Raw genomic sequence first — 13,925 nt, forward strand, 5'->3', positions numbered from 1 at the left:
AAAGAGAGGTTAAACGTTGGACCAGGCTGTCCAGGGAAGGGGTTGGATCCCCATCCCTGGAGGTATTTAAAAGACATGTAGATGTGGCGCTTAGGGACGTGGTTTAGTGGGCATGGTGGTGTTGGGTCGACGGGTGGACTCGATGATCTTAGAGGTCTTTTCCAACCTTAATGAGTCTGTGATTCTAAGTGATAGATAATTAGAGGTGCCTTTGACTTCGGTGAAAGGAGTGGATAAACGTCCAAAGGTCTTTTTAAAGGTGAGGAATAGGCAGAGAGGTAGTCACTGTGACGTAAATGACATGCAGAAAGTCATCCCCAAATTAATGCATGTCACTTGTTTGCGCTTTCAGATCTAAAAGCTCTGATTTCATTTCACCAAATGAAAATTATTTTCATATGGAAAATGAGGTCTGTTTAGCTCATGCTTTGATAAAATGTTACTGGGAGTAGGTCTGATCTGTATTTCTTGGGAAACTGCTTCACTGAGCAATGCCAAAACTTTTTTTTTTCATACACGGTCCTTTTTTTTCAAACCACATGTTCATGTGGCTCAGTACAAAATGCCATATTTTCCACTTTAGCAAAAAGCTTTGAAGAAAAATATGTTAAATATCATAGGTCTATAAGAAATTAAAGCAGCTTTGAGTCAAAGCACAGCGTTGACACACACCTACACAAAGAATAAACATCTTTGCAGGTAAACTTGATGCTGAGAAAAAAGAGAGAGGGCATATCTGAGAAAAAAAAATCATTGATTTGATAGTGAGAAATGCAGGAAATTTCTGTTACGGGTGTGTGGAACTATTTTCAGTAGTGCATAAAGATCAGAAAGGATTTCTGCAGAAGGAGATAATATTGAAAACAAGGTTTAAACAGGGTGTATTAAAACTTTGCACGTTCTCTCTCCCAAACAATATCTGGCAGTTTATACAGCTTTTCTTGCCAAAGGTTTTGATTTTCGTCTCCAAATAAACCTGCCAGCTGCTTAGTCTATTAGTGCTAGTCTTCCAAGAATTTTTTTGATAACCAGTAGATCTCTGGTCATGCAAACACTTTCTTTACAACAGTCAAGAATAAAAGAAGTCAGATGTTAGAAGAATTGGTTTTCTTTTCAACTTAACCTTTCATTTTCTGAAGGAGAGAAAAAAAAGTTGTGTATTTTTGCTGACATCCATGTATGTTTTTTATTAAAAAAAAATCAGGTTCTTTCTCTTTTGACATCCAGCTAAAGAACAAAAATTTTGAATACTCTAATCCCTCTTTTAAAATCAGAAATCTTTAAGATAGTCCCACCTCAGACATTGATTCTGTTGCTGTTTGAGGAAAGTCTCAGTGTCTCTAATTTAATACAGCCATCTCTGAAATGGAATTAACAATATACTTACCTCACAAAGGTGCTGTGAGGTTTAGTGAGCTATCAGCACATTAAAACACTTCTCCCTGTCTCCTCCAGCTCCCTTACTGCATGTATTAGGCTAGTGGGCAAACCTCTCGCACATCAGCAAAGTAGGTAAATTATTTTACTTCTAGTGTCACGAAACAGATACCGGGGAGTACTTAACTCATTAACAGCTAAACAGGTCATTGAGTGAGTGTCGTTTGGGTTTTCTTGTAACAGTCACTCATAGAGCTCCTTTCTCCCAGTTAGGAAAGGAAGATTTTGTCTCTTCAGTTAGACTAGTTTCTTAAGATGCATTTGGCACTACGTATTTGCTCCTGTTATTCAGTTGTGTGGAGGCTAATGAGATTTCTAACATCTATCTGTTTTATAATGTCCCCCTGGCTTTCAAGTTTCTTTGCAAGCTTTACTGTCTTTTTTTTTTCTTACAGAAATGCTTTGAGCTAAGTGCTGCTGCTGTCTTATTTCTGGTCACTGAATACTCAGCAGGTCTTGCTAGCTGGGATTTTGTACTGTTGCCCTTAGATGAAACTTTTATACAGGAAAGAATAAAGGCTTGTTCAGACATACACTATAGCTGGGGCAACTTAAATTAGGATGCTTTGGGGAGGGATTTTTAAAAACACCTTATTTAAGATGACAGCAGTTTTACCACTGATTGCAGGAGGGATAAAATTTCATGCAACTGCTTTTGAAATGTTATCCATGCAAGAGGAAGGGGCTGATCTCTTCATTTTAAGGGAGAGAGTACATCCTCAGAGAAGTGCATACAATTCACAAGTGATGCCCAAATGAGATCAAAATGGAGCTTTAGGGCAGAGCAGCAGCTTTGGTTGTCTAGGTTCCCTTAAACTGTTGTTTCTCCTACCCTACGGTAAAAAAATAAATATAGCCTTCATAAGCTATTGAAATGATTGACTGTGGAATTTCTGCCTTGAATACCTTGCTGTCTACCTGCATACCTAGCCTGCTGTAACTCATCGTCAGATTGGTCAGCCACTTCGCACACAGTCACCAGCATGGGTTCTTGTAGAGTGAATTTCAAGCTCTCTTTGGTCCTCTTCTGTCTCTTAAACCTCTGCTGGGGGCGACGAGGTTCTTTCCTTTGTTAAATATTTGTGCTGTTGGTTTTTTTTAATTGCTGATTGATTGGACTGTTTGAAACTTTAGGATGAAGGGGTTGCACTGCAACTGGAAATAAGGAAACGCATTGTCATGGAGGTCAAATAAAATATGCTGCAGTAGGTTTGAAAATCACTTGCAAGATCTTTTTTAGCACTTTCTGGACATGATGACCTTTTTTTCTTTTCGGACTCTGCCAGCCTGTTTTTCCTGTAAGGCTTTTTGTCTTGAACTTCTCTGATTGTTCAGTTCTTGCTAGTATAAATATCACAGTGGAAATGCTCCATTTAGGTCAGGCAATCTCTTGTAGTCCGTATTTCCCAAATATGCACACAATTTTAGGGGCTCTCTGCATCTCCAGGTGCCCCAGTTATTATTCTGTTCAGCTGAATCACTAATGCACTCACTAGCTCCTACATCTTTTCTTTTATTGCATTTTTTCTGCCTCCACACATTTTCACACTTTTGAGACAGTTGCTACTAGTTGACCAGACTCAAGACTTGATTAAATGGTCTCTCGTGGTAAAGCTTACAGTCATGCTTCTTATTTAACTCTGCTCTTGGGTAAAGTATCATCACGGTCACTCTAGATACAGAAATACTACTATGTCAATATGTTCTATAGTTTCATTCTTCAATACTTCTTTCCTCGTACAAAGCAGATACATTTTTTATTAATTAAGCAAATTAGCTGACGCCATGATGCATGCTAGCTTTGCTGTTTCATGACTGCACTTAAAATGAATTAGATTGCTCTGTCTGTAACTATTGGGAAAAAATGGTGATGCAACAAGTGAATAGTTTTGGCTGACAGTGTATGAAAGTCACTGCTGAATTTACATGCCTTGTGTCAAGGAAGATTTGCATACTTCATTTTCTCTCTAACAAAGGGATCCATCACTACCTTGATTTTAATAGTCATTCCCAATGTTTAATATATGGCTGAATGACAATTCAAATACATAATGACTCTACTGAGAACATGCCTTAAATTTGTCTGTTTAATATGATAACCCTTAAAGTGTTCATTAAATTTTAAATGTGAAAATTTGTGTGAATTTCTGAATGCTTGGTTTCTGGACTGTCACTTTTACTGTATGAGTTTAAAGGCATCTACATACATACATAATGTATTTTAAAAGAAGAAGAAACAGTCCTATAAAAAGATGGCTAATTTTAAAAGGAGTAAGTTAATATAAATGATAGTTTCTTCTGTTTAACATTTTTTGTTACACAGTTTTGTCACAACATTTAGCGTAGCAGTCATTTACTCTACTGTGACTGTACTTCAAATCAGAGATGTTTCATTAGAAAGACTGAGGTGGTGGCAGGCCCATCTTCACAGCATTTGTCACTCTTAAAACCAAGGCCTAGGGATTTCTGTATTCTTGATTTCTAGATCTGAGAAGCGAGTATGTTACAGTTTGATTCCCTGATAGGGAAAAGCACAGCTATGGCAGTGTCCTACTTCCAGGCTCCAGCCTGAAGGTCTGCCCATTCTGTTGAGGATGGGAGCCCAGGGATCTGAGAAAAGTTGCATCCTTAAAAAGACTCTCTAGGGAGAAGGAGAGGTGGGAGTTGTTGACTGTGCTTCAGAGCTTCCAGGTAGTGGTGTGTGAGGTGTGAACAATTCACAGCTCAGCATTTCCTTGGTTCTCATCAACTGCCAGTAAATTTTGTAAAGCTGCCACACACAAAAAAAGCAGTGATTATGAGAGAGAGTGTATATTAGCACTACAGCTGTGTAATTGCCAAAAGGAAAAAGCAGGCAGTATTTATGCACATAAAGCCAGCTTATGAGCTCTGATGACATTTTGGATCCTTATTTGCTAGGTTATTTGTGAACATATAGCTGAGGAGCATTTTAATCAAAAAAGTATTAAAGAAAAGCAAATATAAATGTTAGTCAGGCTAAATATCCGTAAACATGCACACCTAAAGTCATTTTGAAGAATGGTTGTCCCTGTTTACACCATGGACTTGTTTGCAAATGTAAAACAGATTTCGCTTTGTAAAGCATAAAATGCTACATCAGGGAGCACAAGCACTATCACATGTAAGACACTAATGGTTTAACTAAGCATGAACTGCCATGCTCCTTTTTACCCTGTGCAGTCAGTACATATGCCAACATTGCCACATTCACATTAGCAAGCTAACACTTCTGAATAGTGAACAAATTTCTAAAGTACTTGCAAACAGTGCAACTAAGTCCATCAAAATTTTGGCTGAAAGTTGGCTGACTTTCCATCTTTCCACTACTAACTCTTTAGAACAAATTGCATTGATCCTAGCGCTTACATTTGCGATGTTTCTTTATCTCCTAATCGGTGGTTTTATGCGTACAGTCTCTGTGTATAGTCTCTTCTCATATGTAGAAGCTTCATCTTCTCTAAAGAAAACATTTTCAAAATGAAGAATCAATAACACATCACTACTGTATGTTTGAAGTCACTACACTTACAAAGGTTAAAATACTGTGTTCAGACCGGCAGTGTGTTTTTTCTGCTGTTGTAAATCAGTGCTCTGCACAGTTTCCATTTTGCCACCTTTTCCACAGCTCAGTCACAGGGAAATGGCACTGGGGTTTGAGGTTTCAAAGGAGGTGCAGAGCATTGGCATGTTTCATTTTTCTTCTTTTCCTCCTTATTTCTGCTGGCTCGCGAACTGGCTGATATGAGTTGGTTTGGGGGAGTAAAATAGACCGAATCGCTCACTCGGAGACAAGCAAGAAACCCCATGAAGCTGTTCAGGATTTGATCTTTTTGTTGATTTCAGTCCTATCTACCAGCTGTTTCCCAGAAGTGCTAACAACTTTATCCTCGCATTTCTGGGTAATTTTTATTCCCTTCTAGTTTCACCAAAGCAATAGTGTAAGACAGCTGGAAAACCCTGACTGCACGCAATGTTTTACAAATACCTTGATACCGAAAGATAAGACATAAATTAAAAGCTGACTGGTCAGTGGGAATATCCATGCCTTGCAGGAACATTCAGCTTCATGATTTTATCAGTGAAAGTGAGCAGGGACAGAAACAGGGTTGATGATAACATTTCTGGAGCCTAAGTGAGAGGTCGTTTCTTTATGGCCATAACATCCACAAGACCATCTTAAGGAAGGCTACCTTTCAGTACTCAGCACAACAAATGGAGTTAAATTAGGCAGCAGCACCTGCTAGAAGGCTGCTTAGTTTTGCCGGGAAATAGAAAAATCAATCCTTTTGCCAGCGCACCGGGAGGTTATCAGCCGGCGCTCTCTGGGGTGGTAGCCCATCCGCTGGCTGATGTTCCAGATGTGCCCGAGGTGCATCGTCGCCATCTCGTGGCTACTGTAAAGTAAGGAAAAGGAGCGTCTTCCTGGCTGGCATCTGAGGCATTTTATGGGTGACAGTACGCAGTGTTTTAAGCTTTTAATAACAACACATGCATTTTTACTTGCCTGAATAATTCCTGATTAAAAAGAAAAAATTACAAAATCAAACTTTTATCTTTTTTTTTTTTTTTTAACGTAAAGTGGCCCTCCTGTAAATTTTCTTTCTCAGCAGCTTCACAGCAGGCACAAGAAAACTGAGAGAACCCTGATGTGGTAAACCTAGGTAGTCAATAAACACAGGTTACACATGCAGAAAATGCTGGAGTCAATGGCATACCTAAGCTTAGTTTTCTCACTCGGAATAGCTACCAATCACATAGCACAAAGATGTTAATAAAAGACAACACCTTGACATCATGCATCCACTAATAATACAGGATTTTGAATCTAGAAGCAAGAACATAACATAGAGTTAGGAGGAAAGGGTTATGTTTCCAGATTTGATGAATTTTCCATGTGACCTTTTAGCTCCACTCCTTTAATTCTGCAGTTATAAAACTACAGCGTTATTCAGTGCACTCCCTTTTTCATGATGTCCATTCGCAGAATGAGCTGATTATAGCAAGAGCTGATGTCGCAGAGCATGGTGGTGTGACAGAGGCACAGAAACCAGCAGAAAATCCTGTGTGTTTACAAAATATACATAAATATAAAACTTACTATGTAAAATAGCATCCCTGCATAGTGATACTATTGTTCTCTTATGTCAACTATGAGTCCTTTTTTTAAATAAATACCTTCTATATTCTTTAGGTATTTAGAAGGTAGGGTTTTGGCAGGATAGGTTTCTTCACTCCCCTATGGAAAATCATCACCTATGTACTCCAGCTCTTTCAATTCCTTTCTCCCTGCTACTCTATTCATTTGTATAGCATGGAAGAGCCCGGTGACCTTGCTCCCTGGAATGGCATGGAAACCAGTAGAATTTTCTTTTATTACAATCATTTGGGTGTTAAAGCAACTGCTTCCTCCATGCCCCTTCAGGCTAATGCTCCCAGCTGGTAGATCTGAAGCATATGTATTGAAGAAGGCATAAGCCCCCTGCATTTCAGTGCTGAATGCCCATATACCTAAACATGCATTATTAGTAGGGATACAGTTGTCTCTGATTGCTGCCTTTTCTTCTATAAGGTATGAAGCAGGTGAAAATGTTGCATAAGTTGAGCAAGATTCAGTCTCTTTTCCCATACTTCACTAAATCTTTCATTTTCTGGACTTCTTTTTCTTTTGATAATGACCATGTGCAGCTGTAAAACATTTCCAAAGGTAGAAGTGTTTACTGGTTGCATAAAAGCAGTCTTTTGAGACTGATAAAGATTATGATATTGATTTATTTAGTTTTAATCTGTGTATTGAGAAATGTTTTCCTTCCTTGTTTTGATTAACCATCAGTGTGGTTAAAGGTATTGTTTTACTGTAACATCAAAATGTGGAATTTATTAGACAAGTTCAAACAAAAGCACTGAAACAAAAAAAATTCAAACATATTCCTTTATTTTACTTCTGTTGTCATCAGAAAGTTCCTCCTAAATGACTTTAATCTTTCTTGCCACCAAGGTTTAGCCATCTGAACAAATAGGAGAATTATCATAAATATTTTTTAGAAATTTTTATTTACTAAGATTTAACAATATTCTAGATGCAGATGTTGAAATCCTAGTCCCAAATTCAGCAAGTTACCCATGCCAACATGCCTAAACTGATGAGTAAAGTCATTATAGTCATGTGTTTAACCCTCTTCAGGGTTCAAAGCTTTTTCATGGCTGAAATGTCTCGCTGATGCCTGTAGTTAGATTGGCTGACTCTTGATCTAAATGTTCGGGACGCTGACAAGAGATGACTACACTTTGAAGTAAATGGGACCTGTTGTGTATCTGAGTAGGCAGGCTCTGCAGGTTTTCAAGCCCTCGTTCCCCCTGCCACCCATATTCCTGCTTGATTTACACAGGGTCCTATGCTCTCATGTGCCCTAACCATGGGACTCCTAGCACTATGTGGCCAGGACTTAAGCCCTCTGAAGCAGCAGAAGAAGATGCTATGTCACTGATGATAGACAGGATACTGACACCCGTGGAAAAGGAGGATTTTGCCATTTGATCTAAGGGGCATAAATTCGGTTTCATACATGGGAGCATCGCCATGTCTGGTTTTTTGCGATGCATCCCACCGTCACTTAAAATTTTGATACTCTCTCTCCCTCCATATGGATTTGAACATGGTGAGAAAAACAGGGCATGCTGCTGTGAAAGGAGAGTCTTTCTAATAACTTACATGTTGGCTTTGGGAAGAAGTAGTCGGATATTAAAGAAATACTCAGAAAAAATGGAATCAGTTGCTGATTGTGTTCAAATGTAACTTTTAGAAGAGCAAAACATGCAGTAAGGCAGATGTTAACTAAGAATTAGTCTTCTTTTTGAAAACAAAGCATTTCATGGTGTTGGATCCCTTACTGTCATGCCTTTATTCTGTATCCAGTTGAAACAGTATTTACAGAGATAATTAACAGCATGGTTTCTGACATCAGTATTGAAAGCTTTATTACTTTCTAGTCAAATATGTTAAGTAAGAATGTATATTCTTAATGGTGATTGCTTTCTAATAGCCTTAAGAACACCTGTACCAGTTATATAAAAGCCATATTTTTACTTTAGTGTCACAGACGAACACATATTATTTTAATTGACTTAATTGTGCATTTTTGTCCATTGACAGTATTGCTTTACTGTGGCAGATAGCCCAGTGTATATGTTATAAATACTTTGCATGACATCCCCGCTATTTTACTAATCTTCACTGTGACTTTCCCATTGGTAATGACTAATTACAGTTTCCTAGCCAGCAACTTTTAATAGATTCCTTTTTTTTTCTTAATCTCTGCCTGTCCTCAACAGCACTGTTTTGTTCAATAATTTAATCAGTTCAGCAACAGTATAATATTAGATAATTGAACCATTACTTTATGAATTTTTGAAATGCAAAATACCCATGAAGTAATCACTGATGAATATTTCAGTATTGATAGAGACCACTCTCTTTTCTGAAGAAACAGAAAGGGTTTTGCTATCTACGCTTGAATGCTTTTTCTTTCCTTTTATTTTTATTTCTGTCCCTTGGTCCTGAGAACCAAATGCAGTAAATAGGAAGGAATCCAATAACCAGAAAAATTAACAGAAAGGATTAACATTTTTGCCTACCCACCATGACTATGTTAACCATTCAACACCTACATATAGAACGAGCGAGTTTATACAGAAAAAATTCCATTCTTCCCTGTCTCCTCTTATCAGTGAAGATTTATCTGCAAAAGGGACTCCCTAAGGCAAAAACACTTCCAGGTTCATCCCACCTGTGTTAGCAGACAAAAGGATGTAGATTCTGCAAATTCAGTGGGAGAATAACACTGCAGAGCTCCTTATAGGCTGGTGTGATTTTTTGGGGAAACTCCTGGACTCAGGAGTTCCTTTCTCTGTGAACAGGATCAGATAGTCGGCTGGTTCATGCTTACTATCTGTTGCTAGCAGCTGCTATGTTTTGCTAAGGGCAGTACTCCTCACGCTCCCTCTCTTTTATCCAAGATATTTCATGAAACGAAGCAGTAGTGGAGCGGAGCTAGCAGGTGGCTGTAGGACAATTCCACGATTTCACAGCAGTTTGTGAGATTTCACAGTTTAATTTCACAGTTTAATTGTGTTCCTTCTCAGAACAAAAAATTACTTCAAACAAGAATGCCGTACGAGCCCTAACCGTAGTCTGTATTTTGAAGCTTTCATTGCAGAGATAAGGAGGAAGGGGGAGCTGGCTGGAGCATATTATCCCTCAGACATTAGGATGAGTTTGGATCTTAAGTTTAAAATGAGTAACTTGGTAGCTTTTATTCAAAAATGGTTTCTGCACACATAAACCCCTCATAACTTCTCTTTCATCTCGTCCCCCCCTCCCCAGAGTGATATAGGAAGTTCAACTTAAAACTGCTTTAACATTTTTTAAGGCAACACATGTATGTCAATGCAGCTACCTGCCTGAATTTTGAAACTGTTCAGTAGCTTGTTTAGACGCTTAACTGTGCTTGCTAGGGTCAGGCACCTTCTCAGTGTATTGCTGCTTGCTCAGTGTTGCTGATATTAACAGTGATTTATTTCACCTACTGAATGTCGATCCTGATAGTTTTAATTAAATCTGCTTTTTCTCGCGGATGCTGCTGAAGTCACATGATGGGACAAGTTCTGCCTTTGGAGACACTTGCATACTGCCAGTGAACCCATCTAAGGGATTATTATGCATGTGTGTCCAGGGAGAGAAGGGAGTCCGGTCTGATACAATACCAATTCATATTCAATTGCAAAAGGAAGAAATGTGGAAATGCACCTGAAGAACTTCTCTTTGAAGAGAGGAAAAGAGAGCTGATCGATACCCTTTAGAGAAAAGGAAAATAAAATAGATAAAAGATTATTGTTTGCTGATACTGAAAACTTGCAGGGGGAGGCTTAATGTTAAACATTTTCATTTTTCCTCTGACAGGCACAAGCATATTTACTGTTTACGAAGCTGCTTCTCAGGAAGGCTGGGTGTTCCTTATGTACCGAGCAATCGACAGCTTTCCCCGATGGCGTTCATATTTCTATTTCATCACCTTAATTTTCTTTCTGGCCTGGCTTGTTAAGGTACTGAAAAATGTGTTCTTTTAAACCTGCCTGAAATGTAGATCATATTAGAATGAATTTCTTCTCTTTTCTGCTTGAGGAGCTTTGTGTCAGCCATTCTTTCATGTTCTTTTTTCAGAATGTTTTCATCGCAGTCATCATTGAAACGTTTGCAGAAATTAGAGTGCAGTTCCAGCAGATGTGGGGGTCCAGAAGCAGTACTACTTCAACTGCCACCACCCAGGTGAAGCACCTGAGATACTGAGATTCTCTGGGGACTTGATTGGGTTTAGTTTATGAATGAATAATAAACCAAAAATTCCTGTTAATTATTATTTTATCTGATTTATTTGACTTTGCATGTTACTACATGTATTTTAAAGTTGATACATGAATTTTCATATAAAATTAAATCCTAGGGTATATTATCCAACTAGGCTTTCTTAAAAAAGAATAATAGAGAAGACTGTAATATGGTTCTCTATATGGCTGGGTATGTTATCGCTATTTTTATTTTCTTTTAATGAAGTAGGATAATGCTTTTTTATCATGTCATTGGTGGGTTTGGAATTAGGGTTGCTATTGAATATCACTTTCTGTGCTAAGGAAGAAGAGCTGAAATTGCAAGCTGTAGCTGGAAGAAGAGAGGTCAGAGGGTAGCTGAAGTGTTTGGGGAAGCTGGTCCTGGAACTGAGAAGGGCATGTTGAGACCAAGGAGGAATGAGGTGCTGAGGCAATGAAAGAGCCATGCTAATATTTGAGGTAGCCACAGAAAGTGAGACCCTGAATATGAGATAACGGGTAGGAAGAAGCCGTGATAAGGAAGGGTGCTATGTGTGGGCTGGGCAGTGTGAAAGACCCAGTATGAAAAATGAGGGCTAATGGGTCAAGATTTAAATTCTCCCACTCGTTATTGTAACAATCATATTATGTATCCTGAATGTACAAAAGGCCAGGCTTTTCCAGGCTAGTGCAGTTTGCCATCTATAAGAGGGACCAGTACTGACTGCCTGCAAAAAGCCCTTAGGAAGACAAATATGAGAAACATACCCATGAGCAAAATTTTTCTAACCCCTGTAGCTAGAGATTATTTATTTTCTTAAGCCAGAGGATTTAAGTGTTTCAAAATTACTTATTAAATATTTTCTGGTACTCCTTTGGATATTGCTGTAATCCATATGTAAATCTAGTCCTTTTCTGCCTGCTGCTATGTTTTTTGCCTCAAATAGACTTTGTGGCAATAATTTTACTCTGTATATGTCTTTGTCAAAGCAGACTTGGTGATACCAATTTAAAATCTAACAAAAAGAAAGGACTTTTCCACGTGACACATACTTAGCCTGAGGAACGTAATGTTCGTTTCATCTTTGATGGGACAAATTCCTGAGCCGTATAGGCTTAACCAGCATACTCTGAACTAGAAGCTGGAACAGAGAGATCAATTTAGGGAAACTCAAGAAGCAGCCAATATTAAGGGATTTCAAGGATAAAAGAAATTCCAGAGATAATGTCATCATGCCAAAGAATATGAACATGTTGAATATAAATTGCATCATGCAAAATGAAAATAGCATGTTGGCTGCAGACAAGTGAATGGTTACTTTGTTCCTTGAGTCACTGGCATAATGGAACATAAAGGGAGTCCAGCTTACCGAACTACAAAAACAATTTATCTTTTTCTGTATTAAGAAGGGCAGAGAATTTCTTGCAGGGTTTCTTGTTTAAAGCACCAGACGAAAGTTAAAAAACATGCTTGTTTTGTGCATGAAATATCCTTGAGAAAAAGCAACAATATCTTGCTTCATTTGCCCTCTTCATAAATCATTAAACTGGTCCTGAAACTTAGTCCTATAGAAAAGAAAATGAGTGTCCGAGAGTCAAAGTCAAGGAAGGGGTCTCTGGAGAAGGATAAAAGGAGGTTCTTGTAAAGCGCTTTAGCACTGCACAGTAAAGTATGGTACAACGAGAAGTAACTCAGTGCTGATCTGAGTTGGCAACTCTGCCTGGTGCAGAGATGCTACATAAGGGACTCAGCAGCATTACAAACGTATTTGTGTGAGACTGTCCCCAGCCTAATGAGCACTTCTCTCAGGATGGCTTTTAAGCTTCAACCACGCTGCTGTAGCTGTGTTCTCGAGGTGACTTGTTTGGGTGCTGGGTGTCAAGGAAAAGGTGGGAGTGAAGTGGGAACTTTGCCATGCTTCATTACATAGTATATGCAGACTCTCAGGTGGCAATTCAAAATGCTAGAGCCGTTAATTTTTTCTCAAGGACATTTTCAAGGACAGTGTTAATCACTTCCAGACATGGTTTCTCACTGTTCCTTATGTCCAGCAGTCTGCATCTTTTTATGTCCTAATTTCTGAGGGGGAAAAAAAAAAAAAGCCAGAATGCCTACACCTACGCTTCCAGAGGTTATTGGTAAAATGTGAATACCACTATGGTCAAGAGAGCCTTTTCCACTGACATCATTAGAGCCCAGATATCATTCAGCAATTTGCAGGAGTTATAAGCTCTGGGTAACAGTACAGAATCAGAGAATCATAGAATCATTAAGGTTGAAAAAGACCTCTAAGATCATCAAGTCCAACCATCAACCCACACCACCCACAGAAGGACTGTACAGCTGCTCTTGATATGCATCAGTGCAACAAAAATAACGTCTGATCCTTGGAGTAAAATAATTTTGCCGGTAAAAAAGACAAGGTTTTCTATTATTTCCAAATGCACCATGAAACTTATTTTTTGGTCACAATGTATTTGTGTTTCCTCAGGATAAGCTTACCTTAATAAGGAATTTACTGTGAACAGGTACCACCATCTAATGATACTGATCAGAGATTAATTGAATCGGTTTCTACATTAGGACTAATAGAAACACATTGTGTTTGATGTTATCTGAGTAAAAGTCAGAATCTATTAATGTTGGAAAAAGAGTATGTTGCTTTTTTCTGTAGCAGTAAGAACCATTTCCCTCTTATTTTAAACTAGTGATCATCAAAATGTATGCAGGTCCTTAAGGGGAATGTATTAGATTTCACTTGTATTTATTGGCATGTAAAACATTTCTGACAACAATTTTCCCTTTCAAGATGTTTCATGAAGATGCTGCTGGAGGTTGGCAGCTTGTGGCTGTTGATGTGAATAAACCCCAGGGCAGAGCTCCTGCATGTCTACAGGTATGACATTGCTTTTTAATAAATCAGCGTGTAACCAGCACCACTCAAATGTTGGCATAAGGAGACTGTGGTGAGAAATAGCTACAACAGTTTTAGCCATAAATTTCTTTAAATCCATTGCTTTCTGCAGTGTAGGCTTGTTCTTGAATATCACAGATCAACAAAAAAAGATATACCACATCCAAAGGGAGAAGATTAGAAAAACGCATT

General features: G+C 38.5%; 1 protein-coding gene across 1 annotated transcript in view; it reads left to right on the forward strand.

Moving 5' to 3' along the window:
• The window catches only part of NALCN (sodium leak channel, non-selective), a 252,896-nt gene that overhangs the window by 80,911 nt on the left and 158,060 nt on the right, over positions 1–13,925 (forward strand). The window contains exons 7-9 of the mRNA XM_009288261.1: positions 10,415–10,557; positions 10,676–10,780; positions 13,629–13,715. Coding sequence (XP_009286536.1) covers positions 10,415–10,557; positions 10,676–10,780; positions 13,629–13,715 — 335 coding nt within the window. The remainder of the gene's footprint in view (positions 1–10,414; positions 10,558–10,675; positions 10,781–13,628; positions 13,716–13,925) is intronic.

This window comes from Aptenodytes forsteri, unplaced genomic scaffold, assembly GCF_000699145.1.
Source record: "Aptenodytes forsteri isolate BGI_AS27 unplaced genomic scaffold, ASM69914v1 Scaffold123, whole genome shotgun sequence".
Classification (NCBI taxonomy): Eukaryota; Metazoa; Chordata; class Aves; order Sphenisciformes; family Spheniscidae; genus Aptenodytes; species Aptenodytes forsteri.